The sequence below is a fragment of the Misgurnus anguillicaudatus genome, chromosome 13, assembly GCF_027580225.2.
Source record: "Misgurnus anguillicaudatus chromosome 13, ASM2758022v2, whole genome shotgun sequence".
NCBI classification, from domain to species: Eukaryota; Metazoa; Chordata; class Actinopteri; order Cypriniformes; family Cobitidae; genus Misgurnus; species Misgurnus anguillicaudatus.
Window position 1 is genome coordinate 29,899,053 of NC_073349.2, and position 13,020 is coordinate 29,912,072.

General features: G+C 39.2%; 2 protein-coding genes across 2 annotated transcripts in view; both read left to right on the forward strand.

Moving 5' to 3' along the window:
• The window catches only part of ctnnbl1 (catenin, beta like 1), a 49,635-nt gene extending 44,259 nt beyond the window's left edge, over positions 1-5,376 (forward strand). The window contains exon 16 of the mRNA XM_055188531.2: positions 4,988-5,376. Within this exon, the coding sequence (XP_055044506.1) occupies positions 4,988-5,076 (89 nt within the window). The 3' untranslated portion in view covers positions 5,077-5,376. The remainder of the gene's footprint in view (positions 1-4,987) is intronic.
• A 7,081-nt stretch (positions 5,377-12,457) lies between these two features.
• The window catches only part of vstm2la (V-set and transmembrane domain containing 2 like a), a 44,873-nt gene continuing 44,310 nt past the window's right edge, over positions 12,458-13,020 (forward strand). Inside the window, exon 1 of the mRNA XM_055187971.2 lies at positions 12,458-12,753. Within this exon, the coding sequence (XP_055043946.2) occupies positions 12,636-12,753 (118 nt within the window). The 5' untranslated portion in view covers positions 12,458-12,635. The remainder of the gene's footprint in view (positions 12,754-13,020) is intronic.

Consider the following 13,020-nt stretch of genomic DNA (forward strand, 5'->3'; position numbering starts at 1 on the left):
AAGTAATATTTACCTAAAATAGCTGAAAACCTATGCAAACAGATTGACAGCCCTGCTTGGTTTGGAACTGTAGAACGTTACATGAATCACGTGACCGCGCAGCGGCGAGATCAAAGCGTTTCGTAACTCTGTTATTATACGACTCTGGCTTGGGCGGGAGCATCCCTTAACCCCACCCCCTCCAACTGTCAGTATGTTGCGAGTTCCATTTCTGAATGAAACACCTACTTTTATATATACAATCAATTCACTGTGTAAAACACAAGCCACGCCCAGGAATTCTCTTGTGTGATATTCTGTTTAACTCGGAAATATGTTAGAATACGGAGGTATATCGTGACTTCCTGTTCATGTGGACTTTCATGTTTTTATAACTTTTTTTGGTTCCAGGATCAAAAGTCTTTTTAGGGCCCTTTTATTTTGTAGATTAATTTGCAGTTGAAAGTGGGCCTGCGCGGTATTTACTTGGAGTGATATTGCGATATTTTTTCCCCTTGTTTGGCTGGTTATTTCACCAGTGCATATTGCGATATTATAAATGCTGGATGGCTTTCCCACATCTGCTTTGTCTGAGAGGAATTTTCTTCTGCCTGCATTTCTTGTGTAGCTCTGGCAACTTGAGGACGCTAGTTACATGATGGTTTTACATGCAACTTATCAAGTGACGAGGCCGTAGTAAAAACACCTCCTTTGGAACTGTATTCATTGTTAGCACCATGTCTTTCACAAGGTGAAATGTTCCTGAATCTGTGATTTTTCTCTTTTGAAACCGTTCTCATACAGTGTAACACTGACAAAGGCTTCTGAAATAGTTTTCTATTTGAAAAAATGCTTGCATGATCTGCAGTGAGACTATAGCAGTTCTGCACATTGCAAAGTTGATGCCGTAACTATATATTTCACGGCCAAAGTTGAAAGCACTTGATGAGAAGAAGGTGCGAATTGATTAGACAACACTGTAGACATGTCAAACATAATTTTAGGGAAATATTATTAAAGGGGACATATCATGAAAATCTGATGTTTAACTCTTTCGCCGCCAGCGTTTTTTTTTTTAAGTTGCCAGCCAGCGCCAGCGTTTTTCATGATTATCACAAAAGTTTAATGCCTTCCAGAAAATGTTCTTCTTCAAATATATAAACATGCAATATACCAAATAAAAGGACAGACCCTCTGCTTTCAAAAAAAAAAAAAAACCGTTTCATCCTACCTTCAGTAGTTCTTTTGTAATCAGCTTTTGAAAATGGTTAGGTTTCTGCAAAAACACCACATTTTGAGCAATAAGCTAGATAATTAAATTTTTGTGATGGACTTTTCATAGAGATCCTATTCAGAGCGATCTTTAAAACAGACACGGACATGCAGCCGCCTGCCATAAGGCAATACTTCCGGGTTTAAAAACCTAGTGGATAATAGCGGTATTGCGGAAAGCCGGAAATACTCGTCATTGGCAGGGAAGCGTTTTCTCTTGATTGACGAGATATCTCGTCAATGGCGGCGAAAGAGTTAAGTGCTATAGTTGGGTCCCCATTGCTTGTATCAACCTAGACAATGGGACAAAGATCAACCCAGTAACTTAGTTTTGGTAAACCATTCCCTGCAAGCATGCGAAACAATAGCTCATTGAAATTTGCCTCCCCTTGTGATGTCAGAAGGGTATAATAACACCCCTAATGTGCTCTATCCAACCACGGCACTGCCATTTAGTGCAGAGATCAGCTCATTTGCATTTTAAAGGACACACCCAAATATGACACCTACAAAGTGATAATTTTAACATGTTATAATAAATTATTTATATGGTATTTTGAGCTAAAACTTCACATATGTACTCTGGGACACCAAAGATTTATTTGAAATCTTGAAAAAAATCTTGTGAAATGTCCCCTTTAAATTATTTAAAATTTGTCTCTTCCTCTGGTGTAGATGGCCCAGACACATAGCGTTTAGAGGACATGTGATTTGATCTAATGTGAGCTTTAGAGCCGCCAGATCTGTCTGTTGTTGTTTTGTAAGATCTCACTTCCAGCAGCTGGTATGTGGAAGACCTCTACCTCCTGCAGCGCCATGGCGACTCGGGTGAGAAATTGAAATTTTCACCTGGCCTCAGCAGCAGCTGTGACCGCGCCGTTGTGCCCGCAAGTCTCACACACGTCTGTAAATGTGCTGGCGCAGTAGAACATGCAATCATAGGAAAGATGAACGTAAACGTTGCATAAGAAATGAAGAAGTTTGCTGCTTGGTTTGACCGTTGGAATTCATTTATTGTATTTTCTTCTGCTTACAAAACAGTTTATGGATTGTGTGTGCATCCAGTCAAAGTAACCAGAACATCTAAAAAGTGTGACAAACTTCTTTAAAAAAAAAAAAAAAAAAATCAAAAGCTGCATATTTTTGTTCCCCACTGTTTTGTCTTCATGTTGGGAAAGCAACTGTGATGGTAGACAGCTTTCTATGTTTTGAAACAAAGCTAATGCCTCGCACTGAAATCACCACCGAAACAAGGATTCGGTTGCTGTGTTTGGTAGTGGTGATATTTCACTGCAGAAATTCAGAAATAAAACGCCTACAGAACCCTCGGCGCTCCAAGGCTTCGGTCTGTGAGTCACACGTACAATAGCGTGTCATTCTGTTATGTGTGTGACCTTGAGCTCTGTGTACTCGGAGCAGTGGGAAGTTTTTAGCATCTTGGAGCTCATAACGGATAATCTCTTTCAAATTACCCAGCATGCCAACACCCACAATTCCTCCTGTGTCACCACAGTCACTTTTCCAGCCCGCAGGCTTGTGTTTCGATGTGGCGCTTTGGTTCTTTTTCTTAACCATCTTATTGATTTATTTATTTATTTGCCGTTGGGTTTGATCCTCAGTCCCTGGGCTTCAGCGGGGCTTAGAAAGTAATCCGAGGCCGTGTTCACCTTTCTACGCCTGCCACATGCTGGCACACTTGTATGCACACAATCTTAAAATGTACCGTACACAAACAAAACAAAACGGATTTCCTTCTCAAAGAAAATATGCAATACTGTTGCAAGTACTTCAGTGGCATTTTTTTTTTTTGTGGTGGTGTTTATTGTTTCTGCTTTTTGTGATGATCTGTTTAGGCTCAATTTGCATGCAGTGCACATTCGGGCTAACATTGCAGCTTCACACTTTGCTTTTTATGTGAAATCATAGTCTTAGACTTAGAAAGTTATTGTAACAATTAAAATGTTGACTGTTGTAACATGCCGAAATATCTTGCAACAATATATCCGGCTCATTTTGCCTTAAATGCCTGATGTTATGAGTACATTTAATCCATGCTTGTCTTATTTAGGATTATGTTATCTGTATTGCAAAAGCCTGTAGCTCTGAGTATTACTTGAGGTTACTGGAAACCAAAGTGTCCTCCCCAGACCTCAATCAAAATGACCAATCTGATCTGAGTCAGGGACGAGATCTCAAAGGCACACATCACACACAAACTGCTTAACCCTAATAAGAGCCTTGGGGTCAATCCTACTCCCAAGCCACTTTTCTTTAGTTTAAAAACATGGATTCCTTCATCACAGTGGAATAAGATTTTGTGACTTTTCCAAATTATCTGTCAAGATTCATATAAAAAACTTGATTTGGTCGTTCTCAAGAGGGGTAATAATTGCTACTTAATTAGTCCCTTTGGGGGTAAAAATGACCCCAATTGAAATGAATGGGAAATGCAAAAAAAAAAAATTTGTCAAAAAATCAATGCATCCAGAAAAAATCTAAAAATTTCAACACAGAAAGGTAGGCCTGGTACTAGAGCACACATTTTACTTTGAAAAGACATGCTCAATTACACACACACACACACACACACACACAAACAGACACACACAAACACACAAAGGTGTGACTGTCACAGAGAGCATTTCTTACAGAATTTGGCAAAAAACAGCCACAGATGCAAAACAAAGATGTAAAATACTCACACAGGTGTGCGCACACACATACACGCACACATGCGTGCACATACACACACGCACAAACACACACAGACTCGCACACAAAGACACCGTAAAACTTACACACACATAAAGACACACACACACAGAGAAAGACAAAGTCTCACACAAACACACAAATGGACACACACATTGTAAAAAATTTTGTGGCATTTTGTAAAAACAAACATTTCAAAATGCATCAAAAACTACAAAAAGTTTACTATTTGAAATAATATTTATTTTAATGTCCTTTCTAATGTTTATATAAACATAAATTCACAAAATGTTTCACTAAAGTAGTGATGTTGAGCAGTTGGACACATCCAGTGAAATGAATGGTTCTCTATGGGCCTCAACATCAAATGGCTGAATTCAACACATAACATCTAGATCAATATCTAAAAACAATTTAAATCAAATTTGGATCATCATTTATGTGAATTTTTCATAAAAAAATGATATTTTTTAGGCACGCTAATGGTTTAGTTGAGGAGTTGAGTGGTAAACGGGTATAAAAGTACTTCATATCTCCCAAAACAAAGCATTATGTATAGATGGGAAGTAAATGAAAAAGAATTATATAGTATTTGTATCATTAAAAATTTATATATTTTTTGTAATCACTCTTTAAATCTTTGGGGTAATTTTTACCCCCGCAGGACTATAACGTATACAAGAAAATTGGGTCTTATGAGGGTTAAAAAGCTTTTTAGGCTGTTTAAGGGAATGTTCTTCTTAAATTCCAGTACCTCAACCCAAACCGTTTCAACTGCAGACTGTAGCTTTTTTCTGAATCAGGCCAGCTTATACATGAAGAAGGGATTGAAAATAAACTCTGGTGGGCAGTCCAGGGATGTGTGACTAATTTTTTAAATACTTTCAGGAATACAAATTCTCACTTTGATTTTTTTTCTTTGGGATTAAAGTTTGCTTGCTGTCCGTTGAGATGGCATTAGGAAGGTTTTTTGGCAGGGCTTCTGGTGCACGTGAAATTCATTTAAATTACTCTCGTTTTTCAGAGTATGCTGAAAATATTGGTGATGGCAAGAGTGAAGAATTTAAAGAAAGTGAGCAGAAGAGGATTATGGAACTGCTGGAGAACTTCTGAACATCCAGCTGGAGCTCAGGGAAACATCTACCACAATGTCCTCTGTAAATAGAGTTTGTGATTCATTTGATGTCTAGGTGATCCTGCATGGACTTTGATCTTCCTGCTGTCTGAAGAAAGAAAAAAATCTGATATTTAACTACAATATTTGTCTGACTGGTTATCTCCCAACAGATGAAGAATGAACTTGGATATTCGATCCAGATATTGTATTTGGAGAAAAAAATTATTTTGTATTGTGTTTTTTTTTGATAGATACTTTGTTGTCAGAACAACTCCTATTAAAGATTTGTGCTTTTATTTTGGTTGTGGTCTACTTCATTAATAATATCTTTCATATTGCACCAATGTCTTATTATATACTTCTATTCTAAAACATAATTTTTCTCCTCTCCAGCTTTTCTCAGACAGCTCCTAGTGTGTGTAGTTCCTCATTCAGGTTCCTTTATGTGCATTGAGGGTGAGTTAAGGAAACGTACCGTGAAACTGTACTTTAAGCTTTAAAATATATTTATCATTTTTGACAGCTGTTTCCCCCTTAGATTTTTTGTGCCAGTGGCAATTTTTGTTTCGTACATCAGCCCTTTGCTTGGTAAAAGGTAACCTGGCCATAAAAACATCAAGACAGATCATAATGTTTTCTTTATTATATTTTAGTTTTTATATCTTAAAGGTGCCATAGAATGTAAAACTGTATAGCATAGATAAATAAATAAGTCTACTGAGAAACAGGCCAATCTCAACAATAAGAGAATTATTTTTTGTTTGTGCTTTTTTGTTGGCTGTTAAATAAGTGTAATGTGTTAAAATTAAATACAAATATAATAGGTCTATTCTATATTTGTTGTTTTTAACATGTGCAACCTTAATAAATATGGCACCTAAGATTAATATAATGACATTATTTACGTCCCAACCAATGTCAAAATCAAAGTTACACCCTTTGTGACATTACAGTCGAGATGTACTCCCAAAACATTATATTACACATTAAATGAATTACAATGTTGTTAAGTTGTGACTGCAAGGTTAGCGCTATATGCTAGTTAATGCTATATGCTAGCATTTACTATTAATGTTAAGGTTACGTTTTTAAGTCCATACTGAAAAAACACAAACTTACCACTGAGAAACGTCCATTAACGATCTCCAAACAATTGTTTATAAAATGATCTTTGTCTGATACTGGCTCAAACATACACTCACCTAAAGGATTATTAGGAACACCATACTAATACTGTGTTTGACCCCCTTTCGCCTTCAGAACTGCCTCAATTCAACGTGGCATTGATTCAACAAGGTGCTGAAAGCATTCTTTAGAAATGTTGGCCCATATTGATAGGATAGCATCTTGCAGTTGATGGAGATTTGTGGGATGCACATCCAGGGCACGAAGCTCCTGATCCACCACATCCCAAAGATGCTCTATTGGGTTGAGATCTGGTGAGTGTGGGGGCCATTTTAGTACAGTGAACTTATTGTCATGTTCAAGAAATCAATTTGAAATGATTTGAGCTTGGTGACATGGTGCATTATCCTGCTGGAAGTAGCCATCAGAGGATGGGTACATGGTGGTCATAAAGGGATGGACATGGTCAGAAACAATGCTCAGGTAGGCTGTGGCATTTAAACGATGCCCAATTGGCACTAAGGGGCCTAAAGTGTGCCAAGAAAACATCCCCCACACCATTACACCACCAGCAGCAGCCTGCACAGTGGTAACAAGGCATGATAGATCCATGTACTCATTCTGTTTACGCCAAATTCTGACTCTACCATCTGAATGTCTCAACAGAAATCAAGACTCTTTAGACCAGGCAACATTTTTCCAGTCTTCAACTGTCCAATTTTGGTGAGATCATGCAAATTGTAGCCTCTTTTTCCTATTTGTAGTGGAGATGAGTGGTACCCGCTGGGGTCTTCTGCTGTTGTATCCCATCCTCCTCAAGGTTGTGCGTGTTGTGGCTTCACAAATGCTTTGCTGCATACCTCGGTTGTAAGAGTGGTTATTTCAGTCAAAGTTGCTCTTCTATCAGCTTGAATCAGTGGACCCATTCTCCTCTGACCTCTAGTATCAACAAGACATTTTTGCCCACAGGACTGCCGCATACTGGATCTTTTTCCCTTTTCACACCATTCTTTGTAAACCCTAGAAATGGATGTGCATGAAAATCCCAGTAACTGAGCAGATTGTGAAATACTCAGCCTGGCCTGCCTGGCACCAACAACCATCCCACCCTAAAAATTGCTTAAATCACCTTTCTTTCCCATTTTGGCATTCAGTTTGGGGTTCAGGAGATTGTCTTGACCAGGACCACACCCCTAAATGCATTGAAGCAACTGCCATGTGATTGGTTGATTAGATGATTGCATTAATGAGAAATTGAACAGGTGTTTCTAATAATCCTTTAGGTGAGTGTATAAGGTCTGTTTGTTTTGAGAGCTACCAGCTACTTAGTGACTGACAGCCAAATAAGGTAATAATAGACCATTTTATTCTGAAGAGTAAATTAACATGTAAAACCGTTTTAATATTATTTTTGCACTTAATAAAGCCACCTTCTATGTAGATATCAGAGAACTATTTAACATTTTTTCATCGCATTCTTTGGCACCTTTAAATATCCATAAAGTGTAAATGGAGCCCATGCGCTGTAATACATATGCCTGGTCTTATTGTGCAAAATGTGCATTGCATTGTTTCCGCCAAATAAAAAGTGTTGCCTAGTGTTAATCTTTTATCCAAATGTTTTGAAAGCGCCTTCACGTTGATTGTAATTACACTGATGAACGTCACTGCACTGTTGGTTGCTTTAGATTACATTCTATATTTGTTTACTCACCAAAGGCAATTTCTTGTATTTGGAGCTTGCCGCGTGTTAATTTTAAACTCGCTCTATTTCTTTAAATTGCCATATCTGCTGTGGTTCTAATTTCCATTAATTCGATGTTTGTCCATTGTCAATGAGCCAGAGATATGCAATTCCTTTCTAATGGCAGACCTGCTGAGCTACGCTACAGCTCTCTCCGTCTCCTCTCTCTACATTTCTGCACTCTTTCCCCATCTCCGACCGTTTCTCTCTCCCATGGGCTTAGCGCATATATCGGCACAGCCATGGAACGATCTGGTGTATAGATAGACAGTTTGCTTACTAAGCTCTCTTTCCTTATGTACTTTAAGCTGAAGTCTTTAGCTGAAGGTGAGAATGATTTTTTTTAAAGCTCTAGAGCCAAATTGAATCAATCCAGTGGAATTCTTCAGCAGGGGCAGCCGGGTCATTACGGGGGATTTATACTCACTGGAGGGCCATAGCTTTAAAAACGGACATTATGTAAGGAAATTATTATTGTAACAAAAACATCGCTGTGTGGCTCCCGGTCTTGATGAAGTGACTTGGTTTGACGAGAAGAGAAAGGCGGTTTCACAAACTAATTAAGTGCTGCAGTCTCATTACGGCTGGCACTTTATCACACATTGACAGCTCATGGCCCCTGTGGTCATTGTGTGCTTTCGAGCGGCCCGTAGTCCTGGCCTCCGACAGCACAATAGTTGACTGGCTGCAGTAAAGTTGCTCACCATCATACTGCACTCAATAGTGACTATGAGAGTCGCCAGTTTTTAATGTGGTCATGAGGATTTGTGAACAGGTTAATTTGACAAGTGACTCGTGTAAAAGGGGTCATATAATAAGATTTAAAAAATATATAAAATAAGACTACGTTTACACGTGGGCGGCTATTTTCACAAACGAACATTTCAACCTCCCCGGTTTCAAAAATAACTTTGTGTACACATGTCAGTTTTCAGAAAAGTGTTCATTGACATGTACCTGTGAATATATGCCATCAAGAGCATGCCAAACCTCTAGGTGGCGGTGTAACGAGAAGCTCAAGCCCACGTAAGCCAATCAGAATCCCGAAAACAGCAACGCATCACTTCCTGTTCCTCTTTTGAACAAGGTGAGCTCTGTCGCATACTGTGACGTTGGCTGCCTAAACATGTTTGTCTCAGTTTACATGCAACCAAAGATTTTTACAATCTCCACTTTGGCTGGAGTTTTTAGAAAGAATCGGTTTCAGAGGCCAGTTCTCTGTTTGCATGTAAACGAAGGGAAATGTCTCAGTTTTTCGAAATAAACATGTACGTGTAAACAGGGCCTAAGTCTTTGGTGTCCCCAGAGTGCGTATGTGAAGTTTTAGCTCAAAATACCCACAGATAATTTATTATAGCATGGAAAATTTCCACTTTGTTGGTGAAAGAAGTGCCATTTTTGGGTGTCCTTTAAACTGCAAATGAGCGAATTAAATGCAAACACTGATCGCCATAATGGTGGTTTGTTGAAAATGAAACTCAATTGTTCCGTCAATTATTCTCTCTCTCGTATTTGAATGTGTATATCAAATTCAACCAATGGGTGAGGCTTAACGACAAAGACAGGGTGACGCAGGAGCCATGAAGTATATCGCTATCTGAAATATTGCCAAAGACGGCGTTACAGGGACGCAAGAAGTATGGAAAGAGAGACGCAGCGTCTTGTTCCGTTCTCAGGGAACAACAGTTACATACGTAACCCGAGACGTTTTCATGTGTCAAACACAACTATGCAAAAAAGCATTTTGGTATGAATCAACATTCACATACAGAAGATATAAGCATTTAAAGCGAACAGTTTAGCATGTGTGCTTAAAAAGTCTAGAATTTTAATATTATCCTAATAATTAAAATTTTAATTTTTTTCCCTGAAAACGTTTTGCATAAAATAGATTCAAGCACATTCAATGACCTGTATGTATGTACATTTTCAAAAACTTCCCAGGGCCTTAAATTTTCGAGGACCCGTGGGAACCCTGTAAATGGCAGTGCCATGGTTGGATAGTTGCAGATTAAGGGGCGTAATTGTTATAATAAGACCCCCTTCTGACATCACAAGGGGAGACAAATTTTTTCGCATGCTTGCAGAGTAAGGTTTACCAAAACTAAGTTACTGTTTTTCTTTCATATTTTCTAGGTTGATAGAAGCCATTATAGCACTTAAACATGAAAAAAGTCAGATTTTCATGATATGTCCCCTTTAATGTGGTCATCTGGGTTTGTGAACAGGTGTTAAATGTCATTTGAAAATGTTTCTAAGGTTAATTTGACCAGTGACTCGTGTTAACTATTATTTTAGACCATTGACACAGCTGATACTACGGGATAATAGTATTGATGTGACTATTATAACATAATGACTGGGGTTTAGTTTCCCGGACACCGCAGGTTGGCTCGCTGTATATGTGACTTTTACAGACAGGGTTTTTTCCTTACTTGTGATACAGTGATCCCTTCTGAGAAATAACTAATCAATAGATTTGATTTGAGTTTTTATTCTGGCTGACTAAGTGTTATTTATATTTTAAATGAAATGAACTGCACTTAGTTGGTACATGTCTATCAGTCTTCCTCTCTAAGTGCGCAGTTTTGGTCAGAATATTCTGCGATAAAAACCAGACATCTTGCCCCAAGTCAAATGTCTGGTTAGGCCGCTTTGATGCACCAGGAGAACCCAAAATCTCCTTTGCGTCCATAGTCTCTGAGCGATAACTTTCTGTCCTGTAGCCCGGGGACAAGTGCTTGAGAGTCATTATCTTCCTGACACTTTCTCGGCACGTTCTCTGTTGTTTATCCACCCGGCCTGTCCTCCGAGGAGCTCCACTCTCATGCTCACGGCTGACGCTTCTGGCATATTAAATATTCTCTGGCTGTCCTTTCCGTGCTTCTGTTGGCAAAGCACGGCTTTATTTTGTGAGATCTCTGTATTTCCCCTCCGTCTCTGGAGTTCAGTGATTGCCGCCAGTTCTCGTTGTTACCAGGGAGATGCTTTGCAGAAAGAAGGGAGGTGTAAATACTGTAGAGGAATGCCGACAATTGGAGGAGGAGGGGATTTGCGACAGTTACCCATCTGTTGAATTGTACAATATGATGAATTGTGTGTGTGTGTCGAGAGCGTTATTGATGCCCCTCTGCCAACGCATTAAACTTGAAATGCAAATGAGTGGTGACTACAGACCGGGGCGAGCGCCTGGCGCACTTCAAGGACACGCTCATTACCGTGGCGATGCTTGTCGGTGGCGCATGCCAATCACTTGTGTCTCGCCGGTTTGCCGTGGCTGATGGAGGCCGCAGCAGCTCACGCGGAGCAACATCTGCTTCCCTCCCCCCTCCCGACCTCCCAATCCAAAATCACTGAGTTATAAAGCGGCATCGTTATTTGCATTTTGAATTGACGGGAAGGGCAGGTATCCCAGCACGCATCTCTTATCAGTGATTATGACACCGGCGCGCTAATGGTGATTCAACAGCAATTTCACAGCCCAGAGAGCTCAGAATAATTGTCTTTCTCCGAGTGATTGAGTTGAGCTTTGTGACTGTGAAGGTTTTTTCCTCCTCACAGAAGATAAACAGTTACAAACCTGTGGTGAGATTTGCGTTTCACCTACCTTACCATCAAAGTATCATGCTGGTTGCGGTAACAGGTGGAAACCGTCGTGTTCATTCTGTTGCATGGTGAAATCCTTTTTCTGCACATGAAACATAAAAGAAACATGAATAAAAGCTAGTTTGCAGTATCATATTTCAGTTTTATGATATGGACTTAATAATATTTCTCCTAAATGGTACAAAATGCTTATTTATTGTTTGTTTTAGGCCTTATATTGTAGGCTATAATTTTGTGGTAGAATCAGTATGTCTCTATAGTAAGACATTAAAACCATTAAAAGTTTCATTTTGCCAGATTACGATGAACTGTTTTAAGTTTATTGTAAACTAATTTTTAACACAATTAAATAATGCATGACGCAATTGTACCATTTTTTTATTAAGATTCACGGTTAATAAATAACAACTGAATATTCTGGTATTGCTAAATATTAAAGAGGGGCCGATTTTGTACTTTTTAGTAGTAGCCTAAGCATTACGTTGGGATGCGCTACTGTACCACTTTCAGTAAATAAAATAAAATAATAATAATAATAAACTTTATTTTGTATAGTACCTTTAAAAGTAGCATCTCAAAGCGCTTGACATAAAAGGTGAAATTAAAAGATATACACATAACATTGAAGGCACTAAAACAAACCATAAAAAAATAAAAACCAATAAATAACAAAGTATTTTTTTACAAATTACTTAACTGTTTATTGCGATTACATTCACCTCAGAAACGTCGTTTCCATCCAACCCCACAAACAAAGACGAGTGACGGCAGTTTACTTCACTCATAGTTTGTGCAAAAACCCCGTGAGATTACTCCGCGCTTAATTGAAATTCCCTAATGTAAGCCGTGGCGCTCCCCACTACGAGCGTCGCTTCCTTCCGCCGCGTCGGTTAGATCCGGGCAGTTTTACCTCACGGAGAATCAAAGCGCGCGTCAGTGGGCGACTGCAAACACACGCAGCCGCTTTCAGTCTCTCCTGCCGGGACAAAACCCGCCAGTAAACCCTCAGCACACCTGGATTTATCTCTCCAAGCCGTTTATTTTCACCTGATGTGAAAGAGTGTTTTAAAGAGAGCAGTGATGGGCGCGTTTGGAGTGATTCTGAGGAGTTTACATTGTGTGGGACTCTACATCCAACTTAGTGCCAGTCTCAGACAAACTGGAAGCGACGACGTGGAAAACCACATATCCAGCAACGGTAAGATTTGCGGAATTGTTCCGGTGCTCTACACGTTTAGGTTTCGGGTGGTGTAATTTTGGAGCCGAACTGTGCGCAGACGGAACAGTGATGGTGATGCAGAGCAGGTGCATCTTCATCACATCCAGTCTCTCAAAACTGTGCCATTATAATTGACAGGTGGTACCGTTGTACTGTGATGGTAAGACTATAAAACTGTAACACTGATTGATGTAGTATTCAAATACCTGGTAAATAATACGATACTATTATTATATCATAATAGCC